This window comes from Bufo gargarizans, chromosome 7 (assembly GCF_014858855.1).
Source record: "Bufo gargarizans isolate SCDJY-AF-19 chromosome 7, ASM1485885v1, whole genome shotgun sequence".
Taxonomy (NCBI): domain Eukaryota; kingdom Metazoa; phylum Chordata; class Amphibia; order Anura; family Bufonidae; genus Bufo; species Bufo gargarizans.
Window position 1 is genome coordinate 197,261,281 of NC_058086.1, and position 20,361 is coordinate 197,281,641.

A 20,361-nucleotide genomic window follows, 5' to 3' on the forward strand; every position below is an offset into this window, starting at 1 on the left:
CAAGTAGAGAAAGTTAATACAAGGCACTTACTAATGTATTGTGATTCTCCATATTGCCTTTGCTGGCTTGATTCATTTTATACTGCTCGTTTCCATGGTAATGACCACCCTGCAATCCATTAGTGGTGGTCATGCTTGTGACCTAGCAAAACGTTCAGGTCATCGGTGGAACATTTAGATGTGTAGATTGTTGGGAACGAGCAAGCAAGGTTTGTCCCCGATAATCTGCCCGAATATCCAGCAGTGTAAATTCACCTTTATTTAAGTCACATTCTTATTAGAAAGATAAGGATTGGGCTTTAAAGGGTTTCTACCACTTTGTTTTCACATAATTAGGTGTCAGACACTAGCGATCCGCTAGTGTCTGCTCTGCCAAACAATCCTAATATAATAGCTTTTGGGGCAGCCGTTTCGCTAAAAAAAGATATGCAAATGACCCTCTAGGTGCTATGGGGGCGTCATTAGCACCTAGAGGATCGGTCTACCTTCACAAAATGCCGCCGCCCAGCGCATCCCTCCAGCCCGCCCATCTCCTCCGGAATGCGATCAAGCGGACGAATTCTCGCGCATGCGCCGTGCGCGTCTGTATTCGGCGCATGCGCAGTGAATGTCCGACCGCTTTCTGCACAGACATCTCCACTGCGCCTGTTCCTCAGAGCACTATGACGTCATTGGCGCAGGCGCAGTGGAGATGTCTGAGCAGGGAAGCGGTCGGACATTCACTGCGCATGCGCCGAATACAGACTTCGTCCGCTTGATCGCATTCCGGAGGAGATGGGCGGGCTGGAGGGACGCGCTGGGCGGCGGCATTTTGTGAAGGTAGACCGATCCTCTAGGTGCTAATGACGCCCCCATAGCACCTAGAGGGTCATTTGCATATCTTTTTTTAGCGAAACGGCTGCCCCAAAAGCTATTATATTAGGATTGTTTGGCAGAGCAGACACTAGCGGATCGCTAGTGTCTGACACCTAATTATGTGAAATCAAAGTGGTAGAAACCCTTTAATGAGTGTTTATAAGGTCAGAGATCAGAGATAAGGAGCCTGTCAGGTGAGCTGCCTGACAGAACAGAGAGAAAATTCAGATCCCGCTACTAGAGCATCTCCGCTCTGTACAGAGAAAAGGGCTCCAAATTTTTAATAAAGAGCATTTGAAAAAACATATTTTTAGCTCAAAATGGGTATAATGCAATAGTAAAGAAAAAAAATGACCCCAAAGGTGTACAAAGCCTTTAAGTCTGCAGTTAAATCGGTATTCTAGTCAGATGCATTCATCGCCTATTCATTTGGATAGGTAATGGATGCTAGATTAGTGAGGCTCTAAGGCTTCTTTCACACGGGATGGGTCCGGATGCGTTCAGGGAAACTTGCACCATTTTGCAAGCAAATTGAGTCAGTTTTGTCTGCGATTGCGTTCAGTTTATTCCGTGAGGGTGCAATGCGTTTTGAGACGTTTTTCCCGCGCGTGATAAACTAAAGGTTTACAAACAACATCTCTTAGCAAACCTTCAGTGAAAAACGCATTGCATCCGCACTTGCTTCCGGATGCAATGCGTTTTTCACTGACGCCCCATTCACGTCTATGGGGCATGGGCTGCGTGAAAAACGCAGAATATAGAACATGCTTTTTACGCAACGCAGAACTGATGCGTAATAAAAAACGCTCATGTACACAGACCCATTGAAAAGAATGAGTCAGGATTCAGTGTGGGTGCTATGCGTTCACGTCACGCATTGCAACCGCGTGGAAAACTCACTCATGTGAAGAGGCCTTAGAACCAACACCGATCATTAGAACAGAGGACCCCATTCCCCCCTCCCCCCCAGACCGCGGCTAGGAGGGGTTTGAATGGAGCAGTGGGTAAGCATACACCCTGACTCTTTGTTAAAAGTCTATAGCAGGGCCTGGCCAAACTGTGGCTCTTGAGCCGCATGCGGCTCTTTGCTTCTTCAAGTGTGGCTCTAGCTGTGGAGCCGGGAAGCAGTCAGGCGGCTCGCTCTCCACCCCATGTTCAGATCTGTTTTCCTGATCGAGCACTGTTGCTACTTTGCAGCTCCAGCTTACTCTCCACTACGTCCTGATGCGTAGTACGTGGGGACACGCTCTATGACCTGACGTTGTGCTCATCAGGTCACAGTGGAGAGCGTGTCAGACCTGCAGAGTAGCAGGTGCCCGAGCAGGAGCCCAGTGCCTGATCAGGAGAGGGAAGAGATTTTTTTTTAAATTATAGAACTGAGCATGGGGGGTCTGATCTAAGCATGGGAGGTTCTGATCTGAGCATGGGGGTCTGATCTGAGCAATGGGGGTCTGATCTGAGCAATGGGGGTCTGATCTGAGCAATGGGGGTCTGATCTGAGCAATGGGAGTCTGATCTAAGCATGGGAGGTTCTGATCTGAGCATGGGGGGGGGTCTGATCTGAGCAATGGGGGTCTGATCTGAGCAATGGGTGTCTGATCTGAGCAATGGGGGTCTGATCTGAGCAATGGGTGTCTGATCTGAGCAATGGGTGTCTGATCTGAGCAATGGGGGTCTGATCTGAGCAATGGGGGTCTGATCTGAGCAATGGGGGTCTGATCTGAGCAATGGGGGTCTGATCTGAGCAATGGGGGTCTTATCTGAGCAATGGGGGTTTGATCTGAGCAATGGGAGTCTGATCTGAGCATGGGGATCCTGATCTGAGCAATGGGGGTCTGATCTGAGCAATGGGGGTCTGATCTGAGCAATGGGGGTCTGATCTGAGCAATGGGGTCTGATATGAGCAATGGGGGTCTGATATGAGCAATGGGGGTCTGATATGAGCAATGGGTGTCTGATCTGAGCAATGGGGGTCTGATCTGAGCATGGGGGTCTGATCTGAGCATGGGGGTTCAGATTTGAGCATGGGGGTCTAATCTGAGCATAGGGGTCTGATCTGAGCATGGGGATCCTGATCTGAGCAATGGGGGTCTTATCTGAGCATGGGGGTCTGATCTGAGCATGGGGGTTCAGATTTGAGCATGGGGTCAGATTTGAGCATGGGGTCAGATATGAGTATGGGGGCAGATCTAAGCATGAGGGGTCTTGTTTGAGCATTGGTCGGTCAGGTCTGAGCATGGGGGTCAGATCTAAGAAGAGGGGAGATATGAGCATGGGGGGAAGATCTGAGCATTGGGGGGGGAGGGGGGAGTATGAGCACTGAGGGTCTGACACTGGGAGTCTGATTTGTGTTGTCTGATCCGAGCATTGGGGGTCTTATTTGAAGGTCTGATGAGGTTTGGGGGTCTTATTTTAGGGGTCTGATTTGGAGGTCTGATGAGGTTTGGGGATCTTATTTTAGGTCAGATGAGGATTGGGGATCTGATTTAGGAGTCTGATCTGAGTGAGGTCTGATGAAAAATATATTTTTTCTTTTTTTCTCTGCTAATGAAAAATAAAAAATTAATATTTTTATCAGACCAGATCAGATGAAAAATCTTTTTTTTTTCTCTTAGTTTTCTTTGTTAAAACCTAGGTGAATCTCTTGTAGGGCGAAAAATACTGTGACTCGTGTAGGGCGAAAAATACTGTGACTCTTGCAGATGGGGAGAGCAGGAACCCCTGAAGTAGAGATTGGTGGGATTCCCAAAAGTTAGACCCCCGCCGCCACCACCAATCTAGCATTTGTCGCCTATAAATTGTATAGGTGATAAATGCTTCTGATCGGAATACCTTAACACCATTCCAGATCTGTAGAAAGTAGGGCATTTTTTAAAATAACAGGCAGCCCTATACTTTGCTTAGTAATTTGGAGCAGGCACGTTCCTATGATTAGCAGATCCGTCTAAAATGTAATAACGACGCAGGGAACTAAAACGCTGCAAACACTAAAAAGAAAATAAATAAAAAAATGTAAAAGATTCCTCTTCACCTCCATAAAACATTTTGCTATCAGAAAGTATCACAAAACTGCCATCCTTACAATGCTTTACAATGTCTCGAGGCTCCTGAAAGCTCCTCTTACAGTCTCCAGTAAAATTCTCCCTCCTTCGACACTAAATCCTGCTCTCCACTGGCACGGCGTGCACTTTGGCAATTCACCAGCCTGCGTCCTCGGCTCCATAACAAACAGAAGAATTTGCTTCCTGTTCTCACGCCCAAGAATAAGCAGATACCGTATATCCTCCAGGGTCCACATTACAGTGGCTCAGAGCTGCAGGTGGTAACAGGAAACTCCATACGTGCTTCTCAAGAGGCCACCACTTGGCTGACAGCAACCTATTTCTACAAACATCTGAATAATCACCAGCAAAACCAAGGAACCCCACCCCAACATCAGGCTGTTATTTACAGAGATTTTTTGGGAGACAGAGTCTGATTTCATGCCCCTCACAGCCGCTGAATGTCCTGCTGCATCATCCCTAAACAACCCTTGCTGTAGAAATGTGCACATTCCGCAGATAAAACCCTATTCATACATGTATTTCAGTATTACTATACAGTAAAAATTCACGACCTCTGCTTTTGAAGTGAACTTTGTGTTCATGCGCCATGCCAAGCGTTTGCAGAGGTGCCAAAAATGAGGCCCCTTCCAGAAGTGACCATTTTAAAAACTACACACATCACTTGCCCTCTAAACTGATGAACGTTCCCCAGAACTAGTCCTAACTAACACCCAACATCTAATTTAGGCTGGGTTCAGACCTGAGCGTTTTACAGCGCGTTTCTACGTGCTGTAAAACGCCCGACGCCCCAAGAAGTACAGGAGCTTCTTTGGGGCGTCTTGTCGCGCGTTCCCGTACATAGACTTCAGCGGGAACGCGCGACAATGGGCGTTCGCTTGTCTCTGTATGCGCGATTGCAAACGCCCGTACAATCGCGCATACAGAGCGTACTTTCAAGTACGCTCAGGTCTGAACCCAGCGTCAGGCTACCTAATAAAAACGAATGCTACAAAATGCTACTTCAGAGCTTCATTATTTAGGTTAGTATTTATTTATTATGAATGTTATAAAAAATTGACGCGTAACGTGGTAGGAAAGAACGGAGCTGCGGGTCGGGCACGCGCACTGACGCTCCATTCATCTCTATGGGACTGTCAGGGATAGCTGCAGGCTGTGCTTGGCTATCTCCGGCCAATGAATGGAGTGGCAGTGTGCATTCTGAGGGGCCCCTGTTCTCACGACCAGTGGGGGCCACACCAATTTACCAGTTATCTCCTATTCTGTTGATAGGAGATACATTCAAATTACTGGAATACCCCTTTAAGGGGAGCTGGTACTGCTGCATTTCAGATCAAAAGAGAATGATATTTTATATTTATATGTTATTTTTCTGACATGTACCCCAAGCAAAAAAAAAGTAGAGGAAAAAAAAAGTAGAGAAAAAACAAACAAAACAAAAATTAGAGAAAAACAAACAAAAAGTAGAGAAAACAAACAAAAAGTAAAGAAAAAACAAAAAAACAAAAGAAAACAAACAAAAAGTGCTTACTGTATCCCACATGACAATATGGACATCTGTGTTGAAGGAGTTATTAATATGTTGCGTAATATAGAGATTCACAAAATCACAGAAATGATGATACATATTCACACCTAAAACAATGAAAAGACAAGATTTGGAATATTAATCAGCGAAGAAACAAGCCTATAAATGTGTTTCCTAATCCTAATCCACCATATCTTCCCGAGTAAATAAAAATCAACATGACCGGACAGTTGTCAGATTGATGATATTATCTGGATCATCGGACGGCTCACAAAAATGTAGAAAGGGGAGGGGAAGCTAAAATTAAATATGAAAAATCTATCTGTTTGCATTGTATGCAGTCTAGTCTGGTTATATTGCACAGCACTAAAGGAGGCCTTCTAGATTATCAAATGTCGGATCAAAGGAACTTTACTATATTATACTTTGCATAATAGACGGACTGCACTGTGAGAGCTGGGCTCTCCTTCACCCAGGGTAGAGTTTCAGTTTGTTGTCCTAGTCGTGTATTTGAACACCCAGGTATATTGGATCGTTGGTGCCCCCTGGCATCTAGCAGTAAGGTACACGTCCCCGAGCCTGTGTAGTCTGAGTGGGTGTCTAAACTACATTACCTGCATCTAACTTCATGATGTACGTAGGCTTCTCAACAATGACGTCACAGTGTCCATCTTCTATAGGTCTGAAGGTTAGGGAGCCGTACGTCTGCAACTCCGCAAACCTGGAATCACAGGAATACAAAATAAACAAAAAATGTGAGAGAAGGTTCAGCCAAGAATATTATAAAATCTTCAACAATCAAGTAAGTAAGATTCTTATAAAAACATCACTTTCCATAAAGGACAGTCAGTATGCGTGTAGTCGAGAAATATGCCGAAGGCAGGTCATCACAGGCGTCAATGTGGACCTCTACTATAGAACACTAATATAATATAAACCTATATTAAAGAACACCTGTATAATCATATATTGTGCCTGTGAAGGAACCAGCAATATGTATTAGCTTTCTAAGTACAGCAGTAATATGTATTAGCTTTCTAAGTACAGCAGTAATATGTATTAGCTTTCTAAGTACAGCAGTAATATGTATTAGCTTTCTAAGCACAGAAAACCACTATTGTCAACATGGTGGGTTTAAAGCCTGTAGGTAATTGTTCTGCCTTCTATATAGAGAGTCTCCGGTTCAAATCCCAAAAGAGACTTGTCCACTTTTCTCCCTCTTTTAACCCATAATAAACATTAAAAGAAATTACAATCTCATGTGTATAGCAAAATGGCCTAATGCAAAATCCTATACTTGCTAGGCTGTAGGCATGTCCATATCATGCTATCACACACCTCTAGCATACATTTTACTTCTTTCCTGATACTCATACATAATACAAAAGAAAAGTCAGCATGATCAACCCTACCAAGCAGTATGCCTGGTTTAGTAGGGTTGATCATCCCAACAGAGACTCTTTAAGGGGTTAAATCTGCAGAATTTCACCCTTTACAATGCAGAGAGTGAAATCTGCAGCGTTTTTCGCACTGAAATCAGTTGAATTAGGTGCCGATTTTTCCACGTTCTACGTGTGGCCATATCCTTAGTGGTGAATATATATATATATATATATATATCAGAAAGTAATAAAAATAAAATCCCACTGGGACAATCACTGCAGAAAGTGCGCTACCTCCGCTCTCCGTCTATGATTTCTTTACACTGAGGTGATAGGATTTGTAGTAAATACGCGCCACTGCAGCCCCTTCAAACAGTTGTGCCAAGAGTCAGACCCTAATAATGATCCCATTGATGGTCTATCCTGAGGATATCAATATGCTGATCCCGGAAACCTCCTTTGGCATCTGGCCACACAGGGCTGATCTTCCACAAAGGAATCTCCCCTGCCGATTTTCAGGGGAAATCCACCCCGTAAGCTGCCATGCTGCTGATTTCCAGTCTGCACCACTGGTCAATTTAAGCTATAAATGTGGTGGGTCACATGCTGCTTGGAGACACATCACTGCTGAAGCCCGTTATTCCATGACCACGTGTATCCAGAAGTAGACAGGACGGGGATTGGAAGTTCAGTGGAGGCAGAAGGGCAAGAAAAAGGCGAGTGCGATTTTTTTCACCAGGTACAGCAGGCTAGGGGTGAGATTAAAAAAATAAATATATAAAATAAAAATATAGAAAAAGCTGGACACGACCGTATAAATGGATCCGCATCCATTCCGCAATTTTGCGGAACGGGTGCGGACTCATTAATTTCAATGGGGCCGCAAAAGATGCAGACAGCACACAGTGTGCTGTCCGCACCCGTTGTTCCGTACCGCGGCCCTGCTAAAAATATAGAGCATGTCCTATTCTTGTCCGCAACCGTAGACAAGAATAGGCATTCTCTATATAGCGCCAGCCATGTGAGGTCCGCAAAATGCGGAACGCACATGGTCGGAATCCCTGTTTTGCGGATTCGCAATTTGCGGACCGCAAAACAATTACGGTCGTGTGAATGCACCCTTAAAGTTTTTTTTTTATTATATAAACAAAAGGACAAACAACCATAAAAGATTCAGAAATTCCCAGAGTTTCATTCATTTAATCTCCATTATTCTCGGCGGAGTCATCATCTCCCGCTCAGCGCTATTAGTTCTAGGAACCGTCATGGCTGCCGGCCAACACCAGCATCAACAGACCAATAGGAAACCCATGTGTCACCCGAGGCAGAAATAAGAACTTCCTACTGGATGACCCCGGCGCTGATGGTTTTTTATGTTTATTTTGCTGCTTTGCACAGAATCTGTACGGCTCCAGTGCTTCCTGCTTTAAAGCCAAGGAAAAGTCATTCTTGTCGTCCTAAATATTAGTTTTCTCCCAAAAAAAGCAGATTTAGCAGTTGGCAATTCGCACAATCAATGCCTGCTAAAGTGAGACGCCGCGCTCTTCCATCAATTTCTGCCCATAGGACGTGCAAATGCATTAATTACACTTGATTACACTGGCGTTGATTTTTTTTTGCAGGGGGATTCTATAAAAGGGAGACGCTAAGGTAACTCTCTATTGGCGCAAATACGGGTAAGGGCTCATTCCGCAATTTGCGGAATGGAACGGGAGACCTATTATAGAAATGCCTATTCTTCTCCGAAAAACGGACAAGAATAGGACAGGACTCATAATTTTTGCGGGACCACGGAACGGAGCAACGGATGCGGACAGCAAACGGAGTGCTGTCCGCATCTCTTGTGGCCCCATTGAAATGTATGAGTCCGCACACGAGCCTCAAAAAAAGGCGGCTCGGAGGCCGTGTGAATGAGCCCTGGAGCGGGGCAGTAACCCAATGCCCTGGGTCATGCCGGGAGAAGAGAGAACTCAGAATACGGCAGTTTAACCCCTTAGATGCTGTGGTCAATTTTTGACTGCAGCATTAAAGTGGTTAGACAAAGACAAGGGGTTCCCTCCATCAACAGCTCCGCAACGTGATCACAGGGTGACTAACGGGGGCCTCCGGGTCCGCCATCTACACAAGCCTATTAGGCTGAGGTGGGTCACCAATGCGGGCAGTGACCAGTGGGAACGGTGACGTGTTGGAATGGGAGCGGCGAGGAATCGCTAAGGCGAGTAGGAATTCTTTTACACCATTTTTATTTTTTAAAGTTTAATTGACCAGACAACTCCTTTAAAAGAGAGAGTGTGCGAGAGAACGCATTGACTGGCCCACGATGCCACTGGATTAACCCTCTAGGGCCACAGTGTAGCCCTTTAAAAAATGTAAATAGTCATGAGGCTTAAAGGGGGCGTCCCATTAAGATAACTTATCCCCTATCCACATGGAGGAGATAAGTGTCCGACTGCTGGGTCGTCCGCCCATCAAGAGAAAAGGGGTCCTGTGCTCCCATGTTTAAATGGAGCGGCAGACGTGCCTGTGTGTCCGCCATACTCTATGGCACCGCCAGATAGCAGAGCGCTTGTACTCGGCTATCTCCGGCAGCCTCATTGAGTTGAATGGAGTGAGCATGTGCGACTTTGGCTCCACTCAATCAGGGGTGTACCCGTTCTTGGCAGGACCCCCACCAAATCGCTATAATCAGGCGGCCGCAGCGCTTTGTGGAACATCCCAGGATGAAGTGCGGCCATTGGCATCTTCGTTGTCGTGATCGGTGGGAATCGTTGCGGTCTGCCTCCCGCCAACACCAGAGATGGCAGAATGTGTAAGAGAACACCTACCAAGACTGGAGGGGGCTCTTGCGATCACCTTGAGAAAGCAGCTTCTGCGAGTCGAGCTCACAATGGCCTCCGATCTCACCTTCTTGTATAAAGTCCTCTTTAAATCTGTAAAAGAGGGGAAAATAAATACCTTCCGTCCCATGGAAGAGAATGGAGCGAACATAAAGCGCTACCAACCTGTCTTGTGATCTTCTCGGATTTCTTAAGTCCAGATACAAGTTGGTGGCTCTGCAGTGCTGGAGGTGGCTGGAGCAGGCCAAGAGAGAGCCTCCCTGTAAGAGACAGACGTGTCAGACGACCGCCGTCAGAAGAAGCGCTGCACGTGTGAATACGGACCTGCCCACGTGGACGGCAGAGGACTTCTGCTTCAGCCAGCCGCTCCATAACATAACCAAAGTCTGCCTGTCTCCAGAATACTTCTTGGGCGCCCTCCAAGTTCTTTGCCCTAGGCGAACAGGGACGCCATTAATCATGAAACGACTTCTAGAATAGCTATTTCTGTTACTTTTATACATATTTTTAACATGCCTAGATATCAGCACGTACATCTCGAGGTCCGTCCGAAATAAAAATAAAAAAACGCAGAATTAATGAGTGCATGAGGGCCCCTATTTGGCCCCATATGCCTTTCCCCTCCACCGTTTCGTTCCTATACAGCAGGCATGGTCAACCTGCGGCCCTCCAGCTGTTGTAAAACTACAACTCCCACCATGCCCTGCTGTAGGCTGATAGCTGTAGGTACTCTGGGCATGCTGGGAGTTGTTGTTTTGCAACAGCTGGAGAGCCTCAGGTTGGCCATCCCTGCTATACAGGGTTTTCACAAGAAGCGGCCACTAGAGGACGCCGAATGCACACGTAATTTACAGCTTCCACTGACGTCAATGGAAGCTGTATACGTTTATGAACAGGGTGCTCCCTCCAGTGGCAACTGTGAGCAGCCAAATTTTTACTATTTATCCCTCTCTTCTCCAGCCTTGCCCACCAGAGTTGTAACCAAAACCCACATATTATACCGCTACATACTGCTGGCACTATCGTGAGGCATTCTGCTGACACTAATTTGCACAGGCAGCACTGAGGGGCACTCAGCTGGCAATGGTACCACTGTCATCATGGGCACTGACCTAAGGTGACATATAGCGGGATTATATATTTATAGATCATGGCAGCGGTCATTATGTGCACTGTAGGGCAGCATTAGCATACACTATGGCAGAATTGTCTATGTACACGCTATACTATGTACATGTGAACTTCCACCCCCATGATAAATCATGCGTGCACACCGATATCTGTGCTGACATTCTCTATTTATAATAAGGAGGTATGGCCCTTTAAGAACACAAAGGAAAAGCATTAAAAGGAATAGCAATCAGAGATTCCAGGACGGAATTACGTTTTATTACATGTTACTGATTAAACAGGACTTCTGGAATAACATCATGGGGTGTAAAACAGACACCTACCAACCAGAGTCCACCGCATCGCAGAGCGGATAGCCGAACCTGTGCTCCCTCCTGCACGACTTCTCATAGCCCCAGCAGGAATCCCGTTGCGTCAGGTGATCCTGAAAGGTACACAACCCTCATTAGCTTAAATCTATAGATCTATACCGGCAGCAGGGCCAAGAGCGATGGTAGCGACAGAAACAAGTTTACACCGCCATCCAAATTCCATGATCAGCAGACACCACTGTCAGGTCTATGGTGCTCACATCACAGAAGCTTATAGCATCTAGATGTAGGTCCCACACCTATCTCTAGAACCGGTCCCTCACGATTCTGTTCTCCCTAGATGGGGGTGGACAGAGGTGGTTGGGACTACGGGGGGCAGCCAAGTGGGCTCTGCCACGCCATTTTCGTAAGGAACCTTTTTTGACAGCTTGATTTGGCGTGGACTTGATCCCATGCCAAAAACCTCCCACTGAAGCTGGCATTCAGCGGCTGCGGTTTATGGCCACGACCACGTTCCTTCTAGGTGTGTTCACAAACCGCTATCCACGGTGTCCACACCAAACTCAGCTGTCAAATAACTCTGCGCGAACGCCCCTTACTGTCAGACAAGGGGACCTCCGTATTCCCAACCACCTCTTCGCACCGCATCCAAAGATAGGTGTGGGTCCCAGAGGTGCCATAAATATCTAAGGTGGGAATTACGCAAAAGAATAAATAAATAAATAAATAAAAAAGAAGCATTACTCACCTCACCGATCCTCCACCGCTGCTGCAGCAACACTCACCAGGTCCTGGCTAGTCTCTACTTTAACACACAGGACATGGCAGGAGATTTACAGATAGTCCATGCATGTTAAGCCAGGACCAGGACATAGAGAGCAGTGGGGACCTGGTAAGCATCGGAATAGAAGTGGCAGGGAATCAGTAAGGTGAGTAATGCTTATTTTTTCTGAGCCTTATATAAAAATTTGTATCCAACCGGGCAGACACTTTAACCCATTAGGCTCAGGCGTTGTCACACTTACCCTAAAAGGGCAGCGGGGGTCCTGACCGCAGGATCTGGCCACATACGGGTTGTTGTGCAGGAAGTAGGGCAGGTGCCCGGCCGGTAGATTGATCTTCTGGAAGTCATAAGACGGGGAGGAGACGTTCTGTTCTGCAGAGACAACTGGACTTTGAGCTGCGAGGCCGATTACGTGTAGTAATAATCCGAGGACTGGGCCGATCATGACAACGCTCAGCTTCTGGAAATGAAACACAAAAAATATAGAAAATAATCTTCTACGGGACGTCCGACTGCCGAGATCTGTGTGGAAAACCGGCAGCAAATTTTCTTGCAGCGCCACCACAGGGGAAATGGAGGCATTACACGCTTTCCATTGAATTCAATGGAAAGGTTGAAAGCAGCAGAATCCCCACACATCTGTTCACACCTCCATCACCTTCTTCCATTTCACATAACGGACGCCATTGACTATCGGAGGAAGAATGGCGCTGCATTGCTGTGCTATTCTTCCCATCAAGTATAGGACTTGCTGGGATTTGTAGTCCTCCTAGCTGGGTGCAGGAGTGTAAACAGTATGCTGGGAGTGGTATTCCTCCTAGCTGCTGGGTGCATGAAGTGGAAACAACACGCTGGGAGTTGTAGTGTCACCACAGCAGCAGGGCACTCAGTTCTGATGGTGCAGCAGAAAAGTGAATCAGTTGCCCTTAGCAACCAAGTAGGTCGCTATGGTAACTGTTCCACTTTTCTATTGCAACAGCCCCCAATGATTTTGCAGCATGCAACCTGTGTGAAACTACAACTCCCAGCGTGCCCTGAGATCAGGGCTGCTCGCTGGGAGTTGTAGTTCCGCCACAGGCTGGATGAATACGAGGCAGTATAATGGCGGCGCACCCTTCCCTCCGTTATCTTCTCACCCGGGTCCAGCTGCTCAGTGTCCGGCCGCATCACCCCCTCAGTGCCCGGCTCGCTGGAGGCTGGGCCGGCTCTAGTCTCTGCCGGAAGCCCGGGGCGGTGACAGGGAGGAGGGCCGTCACCCACTGGGAGGATGCAGAGGCGGCACGGACGGTACCCTCCGTATAGTGATGCAGTGCCCCCTACCGGTGTCTGATGGGTGGTGCCCCCTGTCCATGACATGTGTGCCCCTAAATCCCGGGTATCCAGCAGTTTAATGCCTCCCTACCAGTGCCCTCGGCTCATTCCTGGTGCCCCTAGATTGTCCCTGGCGGGAGGCACATCCTCAGAGTCATTGAGTCATTGGGGGGGGGGGGGGGGGGGGGGGTGATCGCGTCCTCAGAGTCATTGTCCCTGGGGGGGGGGGGGGGGGGGGGGTGATCGCGTCCTCAGAGTCATTGTCCCTGGGGGGGGGGGGGGCGTCCTCTCAGAGTCATTGTCCATTGTCCCTGGAGGGGGGCGTCCTCGGAGTCATTGTCCCTGGGGGGGGGGGGGGGTGCGTCCTCAGAGTCATTGTCCCTGGGGGGGGGGGTGATCGCGTCCTCAGAGTCATTGTCCCTGGGGGGGGGGGGGGTGATCGCGTCCTCAGAGTCATTGTCCCTGGGGGGGGGGGGGTGATCGCGTCCTCAGAGTCATTGTCCCTGGGGGGGGGGGGGCGTCCTCAGAGTCATTGTCCATTGTCCCTGGAGGGGGGCGTCCTCGGAGTCATTGTCCCTGGGGGGGGGGGGGGGGGGTGCGTCCTCAGAGTCATTGTCCCTGGGGGGGGGGGCCGCGTCCTCAGAGTCATTGTCGCTTGGGGGGGGGGGGGTGTCCTCAGGGTCATTTTCCCCGGGGGGGGGGCGTCCTCAGAGTCATTGTTCCTGGGATGGGGGGGGGGGCGTCCTCAGAGTCATTGTCCCCGGGGGGGGCATCCTCAGAGTCATTGTCCCTGGAGGGGGGGGGGGTGCGTCCTCATAGTCATTGTCCCTGGGGGGGGGGCGCGTCCTCAGAGTCATTGTCCCTGGAGGGGGGGGCGTCCTCAGAGTCATTGTCCCTAGGGGGCGGGCAGGTCGCGTCCTCAGAGTCATTGTCCCTGGGTGGGGGGGCACGTCCTCAGAGTCATTGTCCCTGGGTGGGGGGGGGCACGTCCTCAGAGTCATTGTCCCTGGAGGGGGGGGGGCACGTCCTCAGAGTCATTGTCCCTGGAGGGGGGGGGGGCGTCCTCAGAGTCATTGTCCCTGGAGGGGGGGGGGGCGTCCTCAGAGTCATTGTCCCTGGGGGGGGGGGCCGCGTCCTCAGAGTCATTGTCGCTTGGGGGGGGGGGTGTCCTCAGGGTCATTTTCCCCGGGGGGGGGGCGTCCTCAGAGTCATTGTTCCTGGGATTGGGGGGGGGGGCGTCCTCAGAGTCATTGTCCCGGGGGGGGGGGCATCCTCAGAGTCATTGTCCCTGGGATGGGGGGGTGTCCTCAGTCATTGTCCCCGGGGGGTGGGGCATCCTCAGAGTCATTGTCCCCGGGGGGGGGGGGGGCGTCCTCAGAGTCATTGTCCCCGGGGGGGGGCATCCTCAGAGTCATTGTCCCTGGGATGGGGGGGGGGGGCAATCCTCAGAGTCATTGTTCCTGGGATGGGGGGGTGTCCTCAGAGTCATTGTCCCCGGGGGGGGGGGGGCGTCCTCAGAGTCATTGTTCCTGGGATGGTGGGGGGCGTCCTCAGAGTCATTGTCCCCGGGGGGGGGGGGCGTCCTCAGAGTCATTGTCCCCGGGGGGGGGGCATCCTCAGAGTCATTGTCCCTGGGATGGGGGGGGGCATCCTCAGTCATTGTCCCCGGGGGAGGGGCATCCTCAGAGTCATTGTCCCTGGGATGGGGGGGTGTCCTCAGTCATTGTCCCCGGGGGGTGGGGCATCCTCAGAGTCATTGTCCCCGGGGGGGGGGCATCCTCAGAGTCATTGTCCCTGGGATGGGGGGGGGGGGCATCCTCAGAGTCATTGTTCCTGGGATGGGGGGGGCGTCCTCAGAGTCATTGTCCCCGGGGGGGGGGCGTCCTCAGAGTCATTGTCCCCGGGGGGGGGGGCATCCTCAGAGTCATTGTCCCTGGGATGGGGGGGGGCGTCCTCAGAGTCATTGTCCCTGGGGGGGGGGGCCGCGTCCTCAGAGTCATTGTCGCTTGGGGGGGGGGGGGTGTCCTCAGGGTCATTTTCCCCGGGGGGGGGGCGTCCTCAGAGTCATTGTTCCTGGGATTGGGGGGGGGCGTCCTCAGAGTCATTGTCCCTGGAGGGGGGGGGGCGTCCTCAGAGTCATTGTCCCTGGGGGGGGGGCCGCGTCCTCAGAGTCATTGTCGCTTGGGGGGGGGGGTGTCCTCAGGGTCATTTTCCCCGGGGGGGGGGGGCATCCTCAGAGTCATTGTCCCTGGAGGGGGGGGGGCGTCTTTAGAGTCATTGTCCCTGGGGGGGGGGCCGCGTCCTCAGAGTCATTGTCGCTTGGGGGGGGGGGGGTGTCCTCAGGGTCATTTTCCCCGGGGGGGGGGGCGTCCTCAGAGTCATTGTTCCTGGGATTGGGGGGGGGGGGCGTCCTCAGAGTCATTGTCCCGGGGGGGGGGGCATCCTCAGAGTCATTGTCCCTGGGATGGGGGGGTGTCCTCAGTCATTGTCCCCGGGGGGTGGGGCATCCTCAGAGTCATTGTCCCCGGGGGGGGGGGCGTCCTCAGAGTCATTGTCCCCGGGGGGGGGGCATCCTCAGAGTCATTGTCCCTGGGATGGGGGGGGGGGCAATCCTCAGAGTCATTGTTCCTGGGATGGGGGGGTGTCCTCAGAGTCATTGTCCCCGGGGGGGGGGGCGTCCTCAGAGTCATTGTTCCTGGGATGGTGGGGGGCGTCCTCAGAGTCATTGTCCCCGGGGGGGGGGGGGCGTCCTCAGAGTCATTGTCCCCGGGGGGGGGGCATCCTCAGAGTCATTGTCCCTGGGATGGGGGGGGCATCCTCAGTCATTGTCCCCGGGGGAGGGGCATCCTCAGAGTCATTGTCCCTGGGATGGGGGGGTGTCCTCAGTCATTGTCCCCGGGGGGTGGGGCATCCTCAGAGTCATTGTCCCCGGGGGGGGGGCATCCTCAGAGTCATTGTCCCTGGGATGGGGGGGGGGGGGCATCCTCAGAGTCATTGTTCCTGGGATGGGGGGGGCGTCCTCAGAGTCATTGTCCCCGGGGGGGGGGCGTCCTCAGAGTCATTGTCCCCGGGGGGGGGGGGGGCATCCTCAGAGTCATTGTCCCTGGGATGGGGGGGGCATCCTCAGTCATTGTCCCCGGGGGGGGGGGGGGGCATTCTCAGAGTCATTGTCCCTGGGATGGGGGGGGTGTCCTCAGAGTCATTGTCCCCAGGGTATGCTTCTGTTTTTGCCCCTTGACCTTCCTAATGTCCAGCAGATCGTATGTTTTTATGGTCCTAGAGGTTGAATTTTCACCCATCTCTGGCGCAGGTTTATACACCTGTTCAAGCTCATCGTACACGTGCAGCAAGCAAAAAAAAAAACAAAAAAAAAAAACACAGGGAGATATATAGATTTTTAGGGTCCGGCTAAAAGATGATTTTGGGCGTGATCCCAGAATCGCAATAAATCCTTCAGTCGCGCTGCTACCCCATTCATTTCTGTGGCTGCCCTGAGTCATTGTCCCTGGGGGGGGGGGAGTCGCGTCCTCAGAGTCATTGTCCCTGGAGGGGGGGGGGCATCCTCAGAGTCATTGTTCCTGGAGGGGGCGTCCTTAGAGTCATTGTCCCTGGGGGGGCGCGTCCTCAGAGTCCTTTTCCCTGGGGGGGGTCACATCCTCATAGTCATTGTCCCTGGGGGGGGCGCGTCCTCAGAGTCATTGTCCCTGGAGGGGAGGGGGGGGGCGTCCTCAGAGTCATTGTCCCTGGCGGGGGGGGCGCGTCCTCAGAGTCATTGTCCCTGGAGGGAAGGGGGGGGGGCGCGTCCTCAGAGTCATTGTCCCTGGAGGGGGGGGCATCCTCAGAGTCATTGTTCCTGGAGGGGGGCGTCCTCAGAGTCCTTGTCCCTGGGGGGGGTCACATCCTCATAGTCCTTGTCCCTGGAGGGGAGGGAGCGTCCTCAGAGTCATTGTCCCTGGCGGGGGGGGGGGGGGCGCGTCCTCAGAGTCATTGTCCCTGGAAGGTGGGGGGCGTCCTCAGAGTCATTGTCCGGGGGGGGGGGGGGCGCATCCTCAGAGTCCTTGTCCCTGGGGGGGGTCGCGTCCTCATAGTCATTGTCCCTGGGGGGGTGCATCTTCAGAGTCATTGTCCCTGGGGGGGGGGGGGCCTCCTCAGAGTCATTGTCCCCGGGGGGGGGGGGGGGGCGTCCTCAGAGTCATTGTCCCCAGGGAGGTGTCCTCAGAGTCATTGTCCCCAGGGTATGCTTCTGTTTTTGCCCCTTGACCTTCCTAATGTCCAGCAGATCGTGTGTTTTTATGGTCCTAGAGGTTGATTTTTCACCCATCTCTGGCGCAGGTTTATACACCTGTTCACGCTCATCGTACACGTGCAGCAAGCAAAAAAAAAAAAAACACAGGGAGATATATAGATTTTTAGGGTCCGGCTAAAAGATGATTTTGGGCGTGATCCCAGAATCGCAATAAATCCTTCAGTCGCGCTGCCACCCCATTCATTTCTGTGGCTGCCCTGAGACATTGTCCCTGGGGGGGGGTTCGCGTCCTCAGAGTCATTGTCCCTGGGGGGGGCGCGTCCTCAGAGTCATTGTCCCTGGAGGGGGGGAATCCTCAGAGTCATTGTTCCTGGAGGGGGGCGTCCTCAGAGTCATTGTCCCTGGAGGGGGGGGGGTCACATCCTCATAGTCATTGTCCCTGGGGGGGGGGGGGGCGCGTCCTCAGAGTCATTGTCCCTGGAGGGGAGGGTGGAGCGTCCTCAGAGTCATTGTCCCTGGCGGGGGCGTCCTCAGAGTCATTGTCCCTGGGGGGGGGCGCGTCCTCAGAGTCATTGTCCCTGGAGGGGGGGGCATCCTCAGAGTCATTGTCCCTGGGGGGGGCGCGTCCTCAGAGTCATTGTCCCTGGGGGGGGCGCGTCCTCAGAGTCATTGTCCCTGGGGGGGGGCGCGTCCTCAGAGTCATTGTCCCTGGGGGGGGGGCGCGTCCTCAGAGTCATTGTCCCTGGAGGGGGGCGTCCTCAGAGTCATTGTCCCTGGGGGAGCATCCTCAGAGTCATTGTCCCTGGGGGGGGGGCGTCCTCAGAGTCATTGTCCCCGGGTGGGGGGCGCCTCCTCAGAGTCATTGTCCCCGGGGGGGGGGGGGGGCGTCCTCAGAGTCATTGTCCCCGGGGGGGGGTGTCCTCAGAGTCATTGTCCCCGGGGTATGCTTCTGTTTTTGCCCCTTGACCTTCCCAATGTCCAGCAGATCGTGTGTTTTTATGGTCCTAGAGGTTGATTTTTCCCCCATCTCTGGCGCAGGTTTATACACCTGTTCACACTCATCGTACACGTGCAGCAAGCAAAAAAAAAAAAAAAAACGCAGGGAGATATATAGATTTTTAGGGTCCGGCTAAAAGACGATTTTGGGCGTGATCCCAGAATCGCAATAAATCCTTCAGTCGCGCTGCCACCCCATTCATTTCTGTGGCTGCCCTGCTACACTGCAATACTTGGGCGGTCGCCATGTAGCATCTTGGCAGTCACTTCTGAAGCATTTGTGTACAAGCTGCAAATATGGCTGGGACCGCTGCCTATTCACACCGTCCGCTCCTTTATACCCGTAAGGCCTGATCCAGATGTGGCCGCAGCACGTGGACGACCTACAGTACAGAGCCACGTCAGTGTAGTACAGAGGTAGGCAACCTCCGGCACGCCAGCTGTCATGAAACTACAACTCCCAGCATGCATACTTGCTCTGTTCTTCTCTAAACTCCCATAAAAATCTGTGGAGCATGCTGGGAATTGTAGTTTCACAACAGCTGGAGTGCCGAAGGTTGCTGACCCCTGGTGTAGTACATGGACCTGTGGCCCCTGCCAGACTCCAGGTGTAAGACACGGAGCAGAATGGCGCAGCCCCTCCATTTGTGCTGAAAACCAGGGCGTGCACAGGCCCATTTACTTCTATGAGGGCTCATGCACACGGATGTGCCAGCCGGGCCCATTCACTTGAATAGTGTCCGCGATCCGCATCACAAAGCAGTAGTGCATTCACGACTTTTTTTGCAGTGCGAAGGGACGGACAGAAAACCCACGGAAGCACTCCGATCTGTGCCTCCGTTCCACACCGCATCATCACAACGTTTGATGCATGCTCCGCTTGTGCAAAAATTTAGCGACTTTTGCACCCCGACCCTCTTCGAAAAGTGAGCGGGCCCTGGAACTGGCATATATTATACCTAAAATCTACACCGTCTGGTGTTTGCCGACGTAGATTTCCGTTCTGGAGCGCAGGGCGGCAGAGGTTCACGCACCTCTTGATAATTGTGGCAAATCTGACGCCAGCGAGGAGATTGAGACGTTTGATTAAAATAAATTTCCCCCGACGTTCGACGTTCATGTGAATTAGGCCAAGCCTGTTTTATGGCGACCCGTGTCTGCTGCTCCACTGACAGAATCCAGGCCGCCATAAACAGGACCTGTGTATAATGTGGGGGGCAATTCCCATAAGGGCTCGTGCACACGACCGTATGTATACTGCGGTCCGCAAAACTAATGGATGACATCCATGTGACGTCAGTGTTGCGTGTTTTTTTTTTTTGGGGGGGGGGCATTGTAACAATGCCTGTTGTCCGCAGAACGTACAAGAATAGGACATGTTCTAGTTTTTTGCCGAACAGACTTGCGGACATCCGGACACAGAATGCACACAGAGTCATTTCCGTTTTTTGCGGCCCCATTTTGGTTCCGCAGACGGCTGCAAAAAAATAAAATAAAAAAAAGAGAACGGACAAAAAATAAGTTCATGTGATTGAGCCTAACTGTGTATTATGTAGGGGCCGATTCCCATATGGGCAGAAATACACGGCCGTAGTTTTGGTCCGCATCCGATCCACACGTCTGTTCCGTGGTCCCCGCAAAAAAAAAAAAAAGAATAAAACAAAACATATCCTATGGACATTTCTACAGAAGTTAAAAAATAAATGGTGGCCTACAATCATCCGGAATCCGTGTTTTGCGGACTACAAAACACTTATAGCCGCGTGTATGAGCCCTTAGTTTTCTTTTCTGTACTTGCCATTTAAGTAACCCCCAATATAAACACAATGGGGGAGGGGGGAGGGGGGGTGCAGGTGATGTCATCAGAAAACCCCTATAGAAATCTATAAGTCAAGTAAAAACCAGAGCGAGTCTCGGA

At 51.5% G+C, this 20,361-nt stretch overlaps 1 protein-coding gene across 1 annotated transcript in view; it reads right to left on the minus strand.

Moving 5' to 3' along the window:
- Window positions 1-13,164, minus strand: part of EOGT (EGF domain specific O-linked N-acetylglucosamine transferase) — a 31,532-nt gene extending 18,368 nt beyond the window's left edge. The window contains exons 1-8 of the mRNA XM_044302073.1: window positions 13,027-13,164; window positions 12,132-12,350; window positions 11,119-11,219; window positions 9,989-10,097; window positions 9,830-9,924; window positions 9,653-9,757; window positions 6,060-6,166; window positions 5,449-5,552 (exon numbers count right to left, since the gene is read on the minus strand). Coding sequence (XP_044158008.1) covers window positions 5,449-5,552; window positions 6,060-6,166; window positions 9,653-9,757; window positions 9,830-9,924; window positions 9,989-10,097; window positions 11,119-11,219; window positions 12,132-12,335 — 825 coding nt within the window. The 5' untranslated portion in view covers window positions 12,336-12,350; window positions 13,027-13,164. The remainder of the gene's footprint in view (window positions 1-5,448; window positions 5,553-6,059; window positions 6,167-9,652; window positions 9,758-9,829; window positions 9,925-9,988; window positions 10,098-11,118; window positions 11,220-12,131; window positions 12,351-13,026) is intronic.
- Window positions 13,165-20,361: the final 7,197 nt, after the last annotated feature.